We start from the raw sequence: 16,123 nt of genomic DNA, 5'->3' as shown, positions 1-16,123 counted from the left end.
TTGCCAGCCTTCCAGTCCCACTCTCTTGGTGATTCCACCTTCAGGCATAGTGTTAAATCTCATTCAATATTCAATCAATCGATCAAAATTCATTTTATTAAGTACCTACTGTATGCACAGTACTGCTATGGTTATGAAAAGAAGGTACAAAGTCTGCATGACATGTGGTCTTTTGCTCTCATGTTAGATCAGTGGGGGGATGTGATACCATTAAATAGGACATAATGGGAAGCCTGGTGGGTCCAGGGCCAAGTTATGGCGGCCTGGAACAACTGCCCAGGATCAGGCACTCGTGGTTCTGCTCTCTGCGGGTGGGGGGAGAGAAGGAAGCTAGGTTAGAGGCTGAGCATCTGACTACGGAAGAAATAGAGTCTCTGTGCTTAGGTTCTCCTGGGCTGCTAGGGAGACACAGCCCTTGCCTCCAGTGAGCCCTCCAGGTTCTGGAGGAGTCTGCGACAGAGCCAGATGAACCTGCCCAAACGCATCGTGTAAACCAGAACTACAGCTGAGGGCTGGTCTGGGTCTCTCTGCTCTGCAGGGCCTCCCTCTGCCCCCGTGAACCTGATCTCCAGCGTGAACGGGACCTCGGTGACCCTGGAGTGGGACCCTCCCCTGGATAAGGGAGGCCGCAGTGACATCACTTACAATGCAGTCTGCCGCCGCTGCTCCTGGGACCCGGGCCACTGTGACACCTGCGGCAGCGGCACCCGGTTTGTGCCCCAGCAGATGAACCTGGTGCAGACGGCCCTGACAGTTGCCAACCTGCTCGCCCACATGAATTATACCTTCTGGATCGAGGCTGTCAATGGCGTGTCCGACCTCAGTCTGGAGCCCCGACGAGCCGCCTCCGTCAACATCACCACGAACCAGGCAGGTAGGAGGAGCCGAGGGACCTCATTCCCGGGGGGCTTTAGAGCCCCTAATGGGCAAGGGGAGAAGGCTTGCTATCAAGGAAACAGCCAAGGGGTCCTCTGAGATGGCCGCTGGATGGCCTAGACAAGCACAGCTGGTTTTATGAGAGGAAGGGTAAGAGACTCAAAACTGGGGACTGGAAACATAGTCATAGAAGACCTTAAATTCTAATTATTAAAATTGAATGGGACTCTAGACAGCGAATGTCAGAGCTGGGAGGGCCCTTAGAACCCAGGAGATCAGAGCTGGGAGGGGCCCTTAGAACCCAGGAGGTCAGAGCTGGGAGGGCCCTTAGAACCCAGGAGGTCAGAGCTGGGAGGGGCCCTTAGAACCCAGGAGGTCAGAGCTGGGAGGGCCCTTAGAACCCAGGAGGTCAGAGCTGGGAGGGCCCTTAGAACCCAGGATGTCAGAGCTGGGAGGGCCCTTAGAATCCAAGAGGTCAGAGCTGGGAGGGCCCTTAGAACCCAGGGTGTCAGAGCTGGGAGGGCCTTAGAACCCAGGATGTCAGAGGTAGGAGGGAGCTTGGAATATGGAATGTTAGAGCTCTAAGAAACCTTAAAACTGGGATCTTCAAGTCTTTCCATCCCATCCACTACAGACTCACAGGTAAGAACATTGAGACTCAGGCAAAAATCACTGACCCAAGTTCAGACATCAGAGCTACTAGGATCACAACTAGTCGGGACGGGGTTTGGGGAGGAGGCGACTACACAGGCCTGAAGGCAGGACTCCAGAAAAGGGAGGCAAACACAAGTGCCTCACCAGGCCTTTCTAAGACCCTGTGGCTTTGGCCTTTCCAGCCCCGTCCCAAGTGGTGGCAATCCGCCAGGAGCGAGCTGGGCAGACCAGTGTCACGCTGCTGTGGCAAGAACCGGCCCAGCCCAATGGGATCATCCTGGAGTACGAAATCAAATACTACGAGAAGGTAAAGGCTGTGGGGCTGGAGCCAAGGCTCCGATGAAGGCAGGCTTGGGCACAGAGGGAGCTGGACAGGTCCAGTCTCCTGAGCTCCTTCTCCCTCCTCTCCCCCAGGACAAGGAAATGCAAAGTTACTCCACCCTGAAGGCCACAACCACGAGGGCAACTGTGTCTGGGTTGAAGCCCGGCACCCACTATGTGTTCCAGGTGCGAGCCCGCACTTCAGCAGGCTGTGGCCGCTTTAGCCCGGCCATGGAAGTGGAGACTGGAAAACCAAGTGAGTGTAAGGGGGAGGGAGCCCTCGAGGGGAGTGGCCGTGGAAGGGCCAGAGTATCTCTGGCCTCTCAGGATTGAGAAGGGGCCTTAAAACATGCAATTTCAGAGTTTGGAGGGAACCAGAGAATGTTTGGGATAGAAGGAAACTTAAAACAAAAAGTAAATGACCATTGCTTACATAATAAGGTCCTTTATCTACCTATTTGTGACAGCTGTTTGAGATACAACCCTATAAGGTTGGTACCATTATGTCAACTGAAAGTTGGGGAAACAAGGCCAAGAGAATGACTCAGGGTCACCAGATATTAAGTATCTGAGTCAGGATTTGAACACATGACTTCCCGACTTTGAGTCTTGTCTTTTTCTCTATCTATTATGCCAGGACAGCTATAGCTTTGGGATTCCTAAGAGAATAAACTGAAAGGACAGAGACTGTGACAGTGAGAAGGAACCATTGACCAGAGAACGTCAGAGCAGGGGGAACCTCAGAACATAAACCTTAGAACATAGCCTGTCACAGCAGAGAGGGACCATCAAATGTGGACCATCAGAGCTGGGGGTCCTTAGAACACAGCATGGAGGGGCCACAGATCAGACTGCTGAAGCACATCAGGGTCTAATGCTCAGGGAAGGACCCCAGCACCACCCAGCATAAGCTGCTCATTCTAGAGATCCATGCTGGCCATGGAAGTACGAGGTCCCCCCAGGCCTCCAAAGGGTCAGTGAGGGGTCCCTCCTTTGGCTCTGCCCGCCTTGGCTGGGTCAGCCATTTCCCCCAAGCTGACTCTGTCTCCTGCCTCCCATAGCTGGGCTCCGCTATGACACCAGGACCATCGTCTGGATCTGCTTGACGCTCATCACGGGTCTACTCATCCTTCTGCTGCTGCTCATCTGCAAGAAGAGGTGGGTGGGACCTCTGATCTCCTCCTGCTCCTCTCTCCCAGCCCCCACCTTCTCCCTGATGCCCAGCCTTCCTGAGCCAGGGACTCCCCTTCTTGGGTCTAGGAAAACCCCCGGCCTGTTTGGTTCACAGTCTGTGGGGCATCCTTTCTGCTTCCTCTTTTCCTACCTTCCTTGTCCCTTTCTGCTTCTCTTCCTACCCCAGGCTCAGCCCGAAAATACAGGCTCTGGCTACGTGAGACAGACATTGACCAAATGATGCTTTAGGAGTGGGATTTCATATTTAAGTAGTGACAATAATAGCTAGTATTTCCATAGAGCTAAGGCTTGCTAGGCAGTTTGCAAATATCAATCATCGCAATGACTCTGAGAGGGAGCTGCTGTTATTATTCACATTTTACAGATGAGGAAACTGAGATACACAGAGATTAAGCGACTGGCCCAGAATCATGCATCTAGTGGGGGTCAAAAGGGGCCATAGAATTCCATTCAGCCTAAGAGACCATTTAGTTCACCCCCCCAATTCTACAGGTAAAGAATGTAAGAGCCCAAGAAGAGAGAGGGCCATCTCAGCTAGTCAGGGGCAGAGGTAGGACCAAGCCCCAGTCCGGGCCGTCTCTTCCACCCGCAGCTAGACTCAGGGTTAGAGAGACAAGACCTCCTGGAGCAGATACTAGAACGAAGCCGGGTCAAGCAAGGGGGCTGTAGGTTTGTGCTAGCCATGGCGTTCTTCAAGGCTTGGAGTTCTGGATAGAGAATTTCTGCTTGACCCAAGATCTAGAGAGTGAAGGGAGGAGAGAGAGGGGAGTTCAGTGTTCAAAAGAAGAGATTTGGAGGGAGAAAATGCTGGTACGGGGGCCCAGGGGATAAGAAGTCTACCAGGAGGCAGTCATGGGCCCAAGCCTAGCTTCCCATCCCAGGTGGGAGTGAGGTTATGGGATCCCTTGTGACAGAGATCCCAGCTCTTCATGTGGGAGGGTGCGCTGGTGGGTGGGGAGGCTGCTGGAAGGCAGAGGAAGGCAAGGAAGGAACTGGCCATGGAAGGAACAATGAGACCCTTCTCTCTCAGGCACTGTGGCTACAGCAAGGCCTTCCAGGACTCTGATGAGGAGAAGATGCACTATCAGAATGGGCAGGGTGAGTGTAAAGGGCCTCAAAGACATGGCGGGGGTCTTGGGGGGAAGGACCCAATCCTGAAGGAAAGTCTCCGAGAGGAACTTCCAAAACTAGGAAACCCTGCTCCAAGAGCTTCTTGTGTCCTTTGACTGCTAGAAAGGGAACAGCAGACCTTAGAGATCCCATAATATAGACCCCACGCTCTTTGGATCTTATAAAGAGAAATCAGGGCCTAGAATACACCGCAGACCCCCTGACCACCTCAGGATTCTCTCGAGATCCCAAGAGTCTCTGGGATAAGCCCCAAGCACTGCCAGGAGGCCTTATTTCATTTGGATAAGAGAAAGCTTGAGCGAGAGACATGCAAGCTCATTCAGTATTTGAAGGGATGCCATGGGGAAAAGGAATCGGATCTATTTGGCTTGAGCCCAGTACGCAGAGCCAGGAATGGTGACTGGAAGCTACGGAGATTCAGATACTGGCCTAATGTCGGGGGAAATAATTCACTCTTGAGAACCGTCAAAAGGTGGAGCAGCCTTCAGGGGGTGAGCTCCATGGCTTTGTCAGAGTTGGAGAGAGAATTTCTGTCCAGCCGTGGATTATACCAGATGAGCTCTGGGTTCAGTTCTGAAAAAGTCTGTAGTCCTTAGCAGATTCCCTGAGCACAGAGATACTCCCAGCATCCCCTGCCCCTGTGATGTGGAGAGGTCCTTCCAGGGGAGAATGGCTGGGTCCCACTAAGAAAAGGGGAGGCCGTGGAGGCTCCCACCCAGGGAGGGGCCTCCTAGAACACTGTTAAGAGGCATCTTCCTGCATCCCTCCTCCAGCTCCTCCCCCAGTCTTCCTTCCCCTGCACCATCCCCCCGGGAAGATCCCCGAACCCCAGTTCTACTCGGACCCTCACACCTACGAAGAGCCTGGGCGGGCCCGGCGTAGCTTCAGTCGCGAGATTGAAGCCTCCAGGATCCATATTGAGAAGATCATTGGTTCTGGTGAGGATCTGAGGGGAGCACCACTGTAGGAGGTGGGGGCGCTGGCCGGGAGAGGGAAGGGGATGAGCATGTTGCTGCTGGGGCTGAAGGCCTTCCCCAACCAGCAGCCAGCATTCAGGTAAGCCATTCCGGCCTATCTTGGATAAGCAACATCAACAGAGCTTGGAAATGGCACACTGGCCGCCCGCCTCTGTCACCTGCTACCCACTTCTCAAAATGAGCCTGGTGTAAAAAATGAGGCGTCTGGACTAAGGTCCTGGCAGAGCTAGCACGTGGTAGTCCTAGAATCTCATGGAGATCCGCAGGATGAAGTTGGGTCCAACCTTCCAGTTGGGGATCCCGACCATCCCGAACCAGGGTTATCTTCCTCGGTACTTGATACACACTCCGTGTATTGCGGACAGAGCCATTGTTGGGGGGCAGGGACCTGGGTCTAAATCCTCATACCCAGTCTGGCCAGGCACTTCTGCCTCTCTGCAGCTCACTTTCCTCGTCTGTAAGAGGAGCCTGTTACATTGGACGGTCCCCTCCTGTTCTCAGTCCCATGTGCCATTCGTTAGAGCAGTAGGCCTGGCCCCAACCCCAGAGCTCCTCCCTGCTGTCCGGACCCCACCTCTTCCTTCCTTGTTCACTCTTCCAAGACATCCTCAGGTTCCCAGACCAAGGTCAGCGTCCGTGATCCACCACCATTTACTGCCCACCATGCTAGAGGCTGCAGGGCACAGAGCTTGGGGCTTCCTGAATTCAAATCCAACCTCAAGCATAGGCTAGCCGGGTGACCCTGGGCAAGTCACTTTAATCCTGTCTGCCTCAATGTTCTCATCCGTAAAATGAAGGAAATGGCCATCCCCTCTGGTGCCTTTGTCAAGAAAACCCCAAGCGGGATCACGGAGGCAGACACAGCTGCTTGTAGGCAAGGCAGAATGTGCCCCAGAGTCACCCTCTTTTTCTCTTCTACCCCTCACATCTTTGGGAAGGAAGTTTTCTTACATAATAGGGAGTGAGGGACGTTAATAGGAATTAATAAGGAGGGTTAAGAGCTCACCGCCTCCTTGGCACCCCTCAGGTGAGTCTGGGGAGGTGTGCTACGGACGCCTGCGGATGCCAGGGCAGCGAGAGGTGCCAGTGGCCATCAAGGCTCTGAAAGCAGGGTCCTCAGAGCGCCAGCGGCGAGACTTCCTCAGCGAGGCATCCATCATGGGACAGTTTGACCACCCCAACATCATCCGTCTTGAGGGCGTTGTCACCCGAGGTGAGCATCTTGGGGTCCCTTTCCCCAGCCACCCCCCTGCCCACCACTCTCCCCGCCCCCAAGAGAAACTCCTTTCTATTCTAACTCCTTAAGGGAAAATAATTCAAAAGAGGAGGGCCAGCGTCTTGGCCCAGCTGTGTCCCTACCTGGCTGTAGATGCCCACTGAGCTGCCCTGGGTTTGCTTGCTCTTCTTGATGGGTCTCTGGGCCACCACGATTGAGTTCTTCGTAGTGTCCATCCTCATCATTGGAAGTCAGCTCTGGAAAGAGGGCCTTAAGGTGGACTTCCCGTGGATTTTTCCTGCCTGGAACTTTTATGTTCTTTGGAGCCCTCAACCATGGACAGAGATCCCAAAAGACTTGTGGGAGGTGGGGCCACCCAGAGTGAGCAAGATGAGGAGCTAGGAGCCCCCAAGAGAGCTGTCCCTCTCTGTCTCCTCTGCCTAGGCCGCTTGGCAATGATTGTGACTGAATACATGGAGAACGGCTCCCTGGATTCTTTCCTGAGGGTATGTGACCATCCCCATTCCCTATCTCCCTCCAAGGGCCCTCCCTCCTGCTCAGAGACTGGGGAGAAAGTAGAATCCCCAGAAGGTTGGAGGACATAGGGCTGTCCCTAAACCCAAGCGTCCTCTGGCTCAGGCCCTCCGAGCTAGCTAGAGCGAGAAGGATGGAAGGGGGCAGTAATGGTTGGGAATCAGGAGCTGCTCGCCTTAGTCTGAGCAAGTGACATTCCCTCTCTGGGCCTGTGTCCCCATCTGCCAAGTGTTACTCTGGTCACTCCCATGCCTTCCAGTTCTTAATTTTGGATTCGGCGATGAGACAATAGGCGTTAGTCTGGTATCGCAGACTAACAAGATCCTTGGTGTGGGATGTGGAACTGAAAACGTCTCTACAGATTATAAACTGTGGTCTTCGGAGCATCATCTGCCTAAGAAGGGAGTGGGATTGTAGAGCCTCAGAGTCTCTTCCAGCTCCCAGCTTCTGTAGCTTAGCATTTCACCCTGGCCCAACTCTCAGAGGCCCCTTCTCTTTCCATTTGGAGCTCTGACCCTGACTGATGGATCCTCTAATTCCAAGGGGCACAGAGTGGGTGGGAACCTGAGAGGCAGACTGATCAGGCTAGCTCCCACCTGTCCATGGGGAGAAACCCCCCTCTTACCCCATGGGGCCTCTCTGTCACCCCTTGGCAAGACTAAGAAGTGTAAGTGCACAGGCAATACTCAGGGGCTTTATCCAGAAGGTAAGAAGAAAGGAGGAAGAAAAGATAGGAGGGAAGTAAAGGGAAGAGAAAGTGGGAAGAAGGATGATATAGAAGGAAGAAATAAAGAGATGAAAGGAAAGAAAAAGGAAGGAAAGGAAAGAAAAAGGAAGGGAAGGAAGGAATGAAGGAAGGAAAGAAGGAAGGAAGGAAGGAAGGAAAGAAGGAAGGAAGGAAGGAAGGAAGAAAGGAAGGAAGGAAGGAAGGAAGGAAGGAAGGAAGGAAGGAAGGAAGGAAGGAAGGAAGGAAGGAAGGAAGAAAGGAGAGATAAAGGAAAGGGGAAAAGGAGGGAGAGAATAAGGGGAAGGAAGAAGGCAGAGGAGAGGGAAGAAGGAGGAAGGGAGGGAAGAATGGAGGGAGGGAAAGATGGAGGGAGGGAGAAAGGAAGGAAAGGGAAGAAAAAGAAAGGAGGGAAGGAGGAGGAGGAAGGAGGCAGAAAAGGAAAGGAGGGAGAAAAGAGCAGGAAGGAGAGAGGGAGAAAAAGGGAGGAAGGGAAGGGTGAAAGGAAAAGAAAAGAAAGGAAAGGGAAGAGAAGGAAAAGAAAGGAGGCAGGAAGGAGAGAGAGGGAAGGGGAGGGGAGAAGGAGGGAAGGAGAAGGGGAAAAAGGACCAAGGAGCCCTTGGCTAGAGCCAGCCTAAGGTCGTCGGGCCTCTCTCTCGCCCTCAGACCCATGATGGACAGTTCAGCATCGTGCAGCTGGTGGGCATGCTGCGAGGGGTGGGCGCTGGGATGCGCTACCTCTCTGACCTCGGCTATGTCCATCGAGATCTGGCTGCCCGCAATGTCCTGGTCAACAGCCAGCTGGTGTGCAAGGTGTCCGACTTCGGCCTCTCTCGTGTCCTGGAGGACGACCCTGATGCCGCCTACACCACCACGGTGGGTGCCCAGTGCCCACAGGGCTCTCTCCTCCCCGGACCTCAGGTGCCCTCCACTGGCAGCCTTGGCTCCTTTGTGGGTCCCCCTCCCCAGCCCCTGACAGTGGAAAGGTTGCAGCTCTGGGGGGCTTAGAGGCTCCCCTCCCAACCCCACCCTGGCTTCCTTAGTGTCTCTGCATGGGGCTTAGATGAAAAGATTTAGGTTCAAAGTCTGCCATTTCCTGACCTTTTCCCCCTCTGGACTGGAGGATCTGCACCAGCTCAGACGAGCTCTGGCTCCCCACCGGCCCCTTCCTGGCCCCACGCCTTCCCTCTCATTTTCGGGGCTCGGCTGGGCCTCCATGGGGGAGCCCATCCATGCCTCTTCCTGTCTCAGGGTGGGAAGATTCCCATCCGCTGGACGGCCCCCGAAGCCATCGCTTTCCGAAAGTTCTCTTCGGCCAGTGACGTGTGGAGTTTCGGGGTGGTGATGTGGGAGGTGCTGGCCTACGGGGAGCGGCCCTACTGGAATATGACCAACCGAGACGTAAGTGTCCCTCCTGCGGCAGGGACCGGGGTGTGCAGGAAGGCGGGGCCCAGGGGAAAGAGAAGGCCTGGGGGAGGGGTGGGAGCAGGGAGACCACTGGACTCACCAGATTTAGGGGGGGCGGTTTAAATGTCCATACCGCTCATTTTCCAGAAGAGGAAACTGGCCCAGAAGCTAAAGGATTGCCCAGGCGCATCCCAGGTCCTCCTGAGGCCCTTCCTTCCCAAGTCCAGCCAGACCCCTGGATAGAGACTCAAACCAAGTCACTGAGGGGGCAGTTTTCCATGGGTCATTTGTAGACGAGGATCTCCATCAAGACGACCTCTGCAGGCCCTTCTCCCTGCAGGACTGTGGTCCCCAACAGGGGGTGGGGTGGGGTGGGGTGGGGTGGTGGTGTGTGTGACTGTGGCCATGTTTCTGTCTCATGTTTCCCCTTTAAAATGAGTAGTGTCAGGGCAGTGAAGTCAGAAGGACCTGAGTTCAAATCTTCAGACATTTAGTGATTGTGATCCCGGACAAGTCATTTAATGCCTGACAATGACAGATAACATGAGTAGGACTGAGCAAGAGCAATCCTAAGGCCCTTCTGGGAGGGAGGCAGCTGGATGGAGAAGCTAGTGAGGGAGCCGGGCAGGGAGCAAGCTGATTGAGGGTGAGGGGAGGCAGCCGAGGTTGGGGAGAGAGGTCGGGCAGGAGGGGGAGGGGAAGGTGGCAGAGCGGCTGGGGAGGGGCCATGCCGCCGCTGAGCCCTCTGCTCCCTCTGCTGCCCAGGTCATTAGCTCAGTGGAGGAAGGGTACCGGCTCCCTGCCCCCATGGGCTGCCCCGCTGCTCTCCACCAGCTCATGCAAGACTGCTGGCAGAAGGAGCGGAGCCAGAGGCCTCGCTTCCCCCACATCGTCAGCATCCTCGACTCCCTCATCCGCAACCCCGAGACCCTCAGGGTCACTGCCACAGTGAACAGGTACCGGCCCTGCCCTGCCGATGCCACGTGGTGTGGCGGAAAGAGCCTTGGATTCGGAGTTCGGAAACCCGGGTTCGAGTCCCAGCCCCTTACTTAATGACCTTACTCCCCGCCTGGAATGCTGGTTCCTGGAGCTGCCCCATCTGCAGACTGAGGGTTGGGCTCTCCAGGCTTTTCTGAGAGCCGAACCGCTCTCATCACTGCAGTCCCAGTCAGAGCCCCTCGGGTCACTGATGAATGACCTCATGAGTGACCCAGCTTTGGGCCCAGCCAGGGTCAGACTCCCCCCAGAACCGGGTCTTGGGAAGTGCCAGCCATGCCCTGGGCAGCGCTGCCCCCGTTGCTCACCAGATCTTCCTCTGCCCTCAGGTGCCCAGCCCCAGCCTTCGCCCGCAGCTGCTTTGACCTTCGAGGTGGGGGTGGCGGCGTCACTGTCGGGGACTGGCTGGACTCCATCAGGATGGGCCGATACCGAGAGCATTTCGCGGCAGGAGGCTACTCATCCCTGGGCATGGTCCTGCGTATGAATGTCCAGTGAGTACCCACGGCCCAGTGACATACGGGGAAAATGCCGGCCGAGAGTCAGAACCCTCCTGTGCCAGCGCTGCCAAGTCAACACCATTTATTTATTTTGGTTTGGGGGTTGTTGGGGTTTTTGAGGCAACTGGAGTTAAGTGACTTGCCCAGGGTCACACAGCTAAGAAGTGTTAAGTGTCTGAGGCCAGATTTGAACTCATGTCCTCCTGGCTCCAGGACTGGGGCTCTCTCCACTGCACTACCCAGCTGCCCGGGGACCATATTTATTAAATGCCTCCCATGTGCTGGCGTAGTCCTGGGGATCCCAATCAGCCCTGCCTCCGAGGAGCTTACAGTCTAACGGGGCTGACAATGCCCATGTAACTAAGCACAGGATGCCCTGCAGAAGTTCTCACAGGAAGGGCTGGAACTGAGGGAGATGGAGAAAGCTGTCCTGGAGAGATGCGGAAAGAAGCCCGGAGGGGGAGAGGAGGAGGAGGGCTTCCAGGCACGGGGGAGCAGCCCGTGAACATGTAGGAAGGAGATAAATGGGAGGGACAGGAGTCACAGGGAACAACCCGGAGAGCAGCGCCCTGTTCTCACAAGGGGGCACTTTTCTCTCCTGACCTTCGCTCACTCGCCCATAAAGTGAGGCAGCTGGAGACGGTGACTTCTCACATTCTCCCTCCTTCTAGAGCAGCGCTTCTCAACCCCGGGCCTCCCGGTGTGCTCCTATGTGCTACTATCTCTATGCAATTGGTTTCCTTCCTAAGTCTACATGTTATTTTATGCATTTAAAAACATTATTCTGAGAAGTCCATAGACTTTGACTGAGTGCCAGAGGGAAGGTCTGTGACACAGAGAGAGGTTAGAATCACTGACCTTTTTGAACTGGGGCAGGAAAGGGGGAAGGGGAAAGGAAGAGGAATGAAAAGGAGGAGGGGAAGGAGAAGGGAAAGGGAGGAGAAAGGAAAGAGGGAGGGGAAAAGGGAGGGGAAGAAGAAGGTGAAAGGAGAGGAAAGGAAAGGGAAAGGAGAGGGGAAGGGAAAGGGGGAGGGGAAGGGGAAAAGATTAAGGGGGGAAGAGGATAGGAAAGAGGATGGAAAAAGGGAAAAGGGAGGGGGCAAGGGACAAGGAGAAGGGAGAGGAAGGCAGAGCCTGGAAAAGGATGGCAGCAGCACATCACATCATAATAATGGTTTATTAAAAGCAGGTAGAGAGGGTGGCTGTCTCAGGACAGTCCGGCTCCCCACCCCTGCTCCCCTGCTCTGGGACACAGGCCCTGACTGGAGCTCTTCTGCTTATCAGGGATGTTCGAGGCTTGGGGATCACCCTCACAGGACACCAGAAGAAGATTGTCAGCAGTATCCAAGCCATGCGCTCCCAGCTGACCAGCCCCAGCGGGCCTCGGAGGCCCCTCTGACCTGCTCTCTGCTTGTGGGGACTGAGAGGGGCCCAAAGCCAGGCCTGCTGGGGAGGGCTTGAGGTCAATGGGCAAACTGGAGCTGGCTCCACAGAAAGAAGGCCTGGGGCCCGGCCCAGGACCAAAGGGAGATGGAGGCCGCCCTCTCCATCCCCCATCCCTTCCCCCACGCTCCCTTCTGAGCATCAGACTTGCCCCTGGGCTGGGTCATGGGGGCCCGAGGTGCTTCTGCTTGGGCTTGGGAGCCAAGCGAGGTCTCGGCCAGAAGCGGCTTGGTTCTCAGGATGGACCCTCGGCCTCTCCTTGATGTGTCTGCCCAGGGCCCGGGGATGGGCTGGGAACAGAGACCTCTCCACAGGGTTCCCATGGGGTCCGGGGCCTCCTCCCCAAGGCTTGTGGGCTCCACTGGGCCTCAGCTCCTGGCATTCCTCGCCCTGCCCATCAGTGTGCGTGTGTGTCAGTGTGGAAAGGCGTGGGTGGGTCACAGGGCTGGGTGCGAGTGCTCCCCGCACGGAGGCAGGGGTGTCCAGAGCTTTCTGAACCGTCCGGGGCGGCCATTCTGGGGGAAAAGGCTGGAGACGGGTGGCCATCTCTGTACTTGTGCATGGAGTAGAGAAAGCCTTGAGAGTCTGTTGTGGAGAATGGGTCTGGACACGATTTGGCCTGGAAGGGACGGGACGGGCGACTGCTCTTATTTAGAGGTCCCTGGTCTGGGACAGGAATTAGAGCAGTTTGGTTTGGCCCCAGAGGACAGAACCAGGAGCACTAGTAAGAAACTACCGAGGCAAGTAGAGGGAAAACGTCCGTCCAAGGGTTATGACTCAGGACTCTTGGAAAAGTCAATTCCCTCCCAGAATTCAGCTTCCTTATCAAAAAAATGGGGGGATTGGACTGGATGCCTCTAAGTCTACTGTCTTCTCCCACCTCTCTGGCCACTTTCCTGGACCACTTGTGGAGGGCAGCTTCTAGTTCTGGCCTGGCATTAGACTCACTTTCTCTGCCTCAGTTTCCCTTTTTTAAAATGAGTCAGCCCTGGACTAGGGGATCCATAAGGCTCTTCTATGAAGGGAAGGGCTAGGTGGAAAGCTGAGATTTATTTTGCAGTCCTATGATTAGAATGATCTCTAAGCAAAGGGGGCTGCCTCAGGAGGGGGTGAGTTCCCACTCCTTAGAAATCTTGAGACAGAGTTTGGGTGAGTGCTCCGGGGGACTGGATCCCTGTGGACCCCTGGAGGAGCTCTCAGGTCTGCTCTATAAATCGGTAGATATTCCCACCCAAGATTCACTGCAGGGGCATGTGTACCAGAGAGAGAGAGAGAGTGTTCACACTGCCTTGTGTCCTGTTAAGGATATTTTCCTTGTGTGAATGTGTACATAGGGGCGTGTTTGTATGCCTGAAAAAGTACATTTCCATGAAGCTGCACATAGGTGCCTAAGGGGACGTTTATGAGTGCGCACATCCATGCTTGAACCCCAATTCATGGGAAGGTGTGTGCCCCCAAGAGCGCGGATTCGAATCACGTGTTTCCATGAGTGTGTGAGTCCACGTGTGCTATCTGTGTGAAGCTGTGTGTGTGGATGTGAAGGCTCATACCCCATCCTCCCACTCACTCACTTCCACCCACCACTCAGTTGAGTTCATGGGTCCTAGAGCACCCGATGGGTGCCTATGTCCTGTGATCAATGCCCTCCTCCCTCCCCACTACACACTGAGGCACTCCAGGAGAAACCAGTCTTGTTTCAAAGTTCACCAGCACCATGACCCCACCACCTGACCTGGGGACAAGCGAGGGCCCCCCATAGATCCAGCCTCAGGTTTGGGGGGCTGTGCTCTTTCTGATCCTCTGTCCCCACAACCAATTCTCCCCCTCCCCATCAGACATGGGGAAGCTTCTGGAGCTCTGGAACCCCCTGGGCCAAAGTGTCTGCACGTCTTCGATCTCCAGAGTCTGGAGCCCCTTCTCCCCTCCCTCCCCCCAACCTCCACCCCAGTCCTGGGGACGTTTTAAGTCCCTTTGCTGCTTCAATGGGATAACAGGGTTGTCAATATCAAAATTCTTTTTCATGAAGATATTCCTCCAGCTGTTGAGGGGCTCCCCCATATCAGCCAGGGAGGGGGTGCAATGTAACCTTTGGCTGCCAGGCCCCTACTGCCCCCATGGGGCCCTCAATGCCCACCTCTGCCCCCCATGCAAGAGACTGAGCAGTTAGACCAACTTTTGGTCCTGGAAGATGGTGATCTCTGCCCTAGGGCCCAGCCTCTGCCTGACCAAGGGACTCCTCCAGGCCATAGAGGGGTAAAATGGGAAAGGTCTTTAGAGCCAGAAGTGATAGGACTGAGGACCTAGAAAAACCTGGAAATATTTAGACAAAATCCAGTCTCTAGATCAGTGAATGTCAGAGCTGGGAAGACCCTTAGAACCCAGGATGTCGGAGCAGGGAGGGCCCTAAGAACATGGGATGGTAGAAATGTCCTTTAGAACAGAGAATATCAGAACTGAAAGGGTCCTTGAAAACTCCTCATTTTTCAGGGGCTCATTGAGTAACAGAAGGGGATCAAGGCTTGGATTTGCTGACTTCCTCTCCAATGTCCTTTGCCCCAAGCACATCCCACACTGAAAGCTTCTGACTCTAGGGGGAGCAGTGAGGAGGCCTGTAGAGACCCCCTCCTTTCTCAGAATCTGCCCCCACAGCCCCTTTAACCTCTCACTACTTCCAACCCCAGGGTATGTAAATATTTTTTTTCTACTTGTGTTTGAGAAGTTTTTCCTGACTTCCTAACAATGCAAACATGGTCTTCAAAGCACAGAAAATGTCACCAAGTGTGAGTAAGGATCTTCCAAAAGAAGGCCAGGCCCATCTGGGGCCCCGTCTTGGGCAGTTGGGGGAGCTATCAGGGGCGGGCTCCCCTTAGCCCCTGCACTGCCTCAGCCTGCAATGGAGAGTGGGATGCGGGGCTGGGCCAGGCCTCCATCTCCCTCTAATTCCTTCCCCATCACCCCCTAATCAGCACAGTTGTCCCAAGGACACACCAGCACAGGGAACCTCCGAGACCCTGAGCCCCTTTTGTTCCTGCAATAATTATGGCCCAATGTACTCCTGAGGTCACTAAGGCCTCTCTCTCTCATTTCTCTCTGTGTCTGTCTCTATTTCTCTCTGTCTCTGTCTCTTTCTCTCTCCCCCCTCTCCTCTCCTCTCTTCCCCTTTCCTCTGTCTCTCTGTGTCTGTCTCTCTGTGTCTCTGTCTTTATCTCTTTCTCTCTCTGTCTCTCCTCTCTCTCTGTCTCTCTATCTTTCTCTGACTCACTTTCTCTCTCACTCTCTCACTCCCTCACTCCCTCACTCCTTCTCTCTCTCTCTCTCTCTCTCTCTCTCTCTCTCTCTCTCTCTCTCTCTCTCTCTCTCTCTCTCTCTCTCTCTCTCTCTCTCTCTCTCTCTCTCCTACACAGCCAATTTGTCCTTCCTTCCTATGGAAGTTGGGGACTGGGGCTGGACACAGCACAACATCAGGCTGGGCCCTGGCCTGCTCATACACACACACACACATACACACTCATTCCCGGGCCTCTCAGTCCATCCTGGGCGCGGGGATCCCTCAAGACGCTTGGTCAGAAGGACTGATTTAGACCAAGCGTGGCTCCCACTTCCACCCTGGAGACAGGAGGTTGACCACGGGCACCAAAGCCCTCACTGTGTTCTTCACTGAGTCAACAACTTGCCCAGGAGAGTAATAAATTCTTTATCTTGTGCCCATCTCCCTGTTTCTTTGTGGTCTTTGTGAGCGAACGGCTGGGTGGGATCCTAGGATGGGCAGAACCGATCTGGTCATGAAATGCTGCCAGGCCCTCCTAGATTTAGAGCTGAAAGGGACTTTGGGTCAGGATCATTTAGTCTGGCTACAATTTCATTGATTTTAGAGACATGCAAGTGGTACAAAGGATAGAGCACTGGCCTGGAACCAGGAAGGCCCAAGTTCAACTCTATCTTCAGTCACTCACTGGGCAAGTCAATTAACATGTCTGCCTCAGTTTCCTTAATTGTAAAATGGAGGTAGTAACAGCATCTACCTCCTGGGGCTGTTAAGGAGGAGTAAATGCAATGATATTTTTACTTTGCAAACCTTTAAGCGGGAGATAGGTACTAGATGTTCCTGTTACAGATGAGGGAATTGAGGACCAGGGGAATTAAATTAATT

At 54.6% G+C, this 16,123-nt stretch overlaps 1 protein-coding gene across 2 annotated transcripts in view; it reads left to right on the top strand.

Moving 5' to 3' along the window:
• EPHA8 (EPH receptor A8) overlaps positions 1-15,683 on the top strand; it is a 49,719-nt gene extending 34,036 nt beyond the window's left edge. For both annotated transcript variants that reach the window (XM_074305924.1, XM_074305926.1), the window contains exons 5-17: positions 539-874; positions 1,713-1,837; positions 1,945-2,107; positions 2,913-3,009; positions 4,076-4,143; positions 4,950-5,114; positions 6,181-6,366; positions 6,814-6,875; positions 8,294-8,503; positions 8,879-9,028; positions 9,800-9,990; positions 10,360-10,524; positions 11,815-15,683. In XM_074305924.1, coding sequence (XP_074162025.1) covers positions 539-874; positions 1,713-1,837; positions 1,945-2,107; positions 2,913-3,009; positions 4,076-4,143; positions 4,950-5,114; positions 6,181-6,366; positions 6,814-6,875; positions 8,294-8,503; positions 8,879-9,028; positions 9,800-9,990; positions 10,360-10,524; positions 11,815-11,929 — 2,033 coding nt within the window. In that variant the 3' untranslated portion in view covers positions 11,930-15,683. The remainder of the gene's footprint in view (positions 1-538; positions 875-1,712; positions 1,838-1,944; positions 2,108-2,912; positions 3,010-4,075; positions 4,144-4,949; positions 5,115-6,180; positions 6,367-6,813; positions 6,876-8,293; positions 8,504-8,878; positions 9,029-9,799; positions 9,991-10,359; positions 10,525-11,814) is intronic.
• The last annotated feature ends 440 nt before the right edge of the window (positions 15,684-16,123 follow it).

Source organism: Sminthopsis crassicaudata, chromosome 3, assembly GCF_048593235.1.
Source record: "Sminthopsis crassicaudata isolate SCR6 chromosome 3, ASM4859323v1, whole genome shotgun sequence".
Taxonomy (NCBI): Eukaryota; Metazoa; Chordata; class Mammalia; order Dasyuromorphia; family Dasyuridae; genus Sminthopsis; species Sminthopsis crassicaudata.
This window is presented reverse-complemented; position numbering and strand designations above follow the sequence as displayed.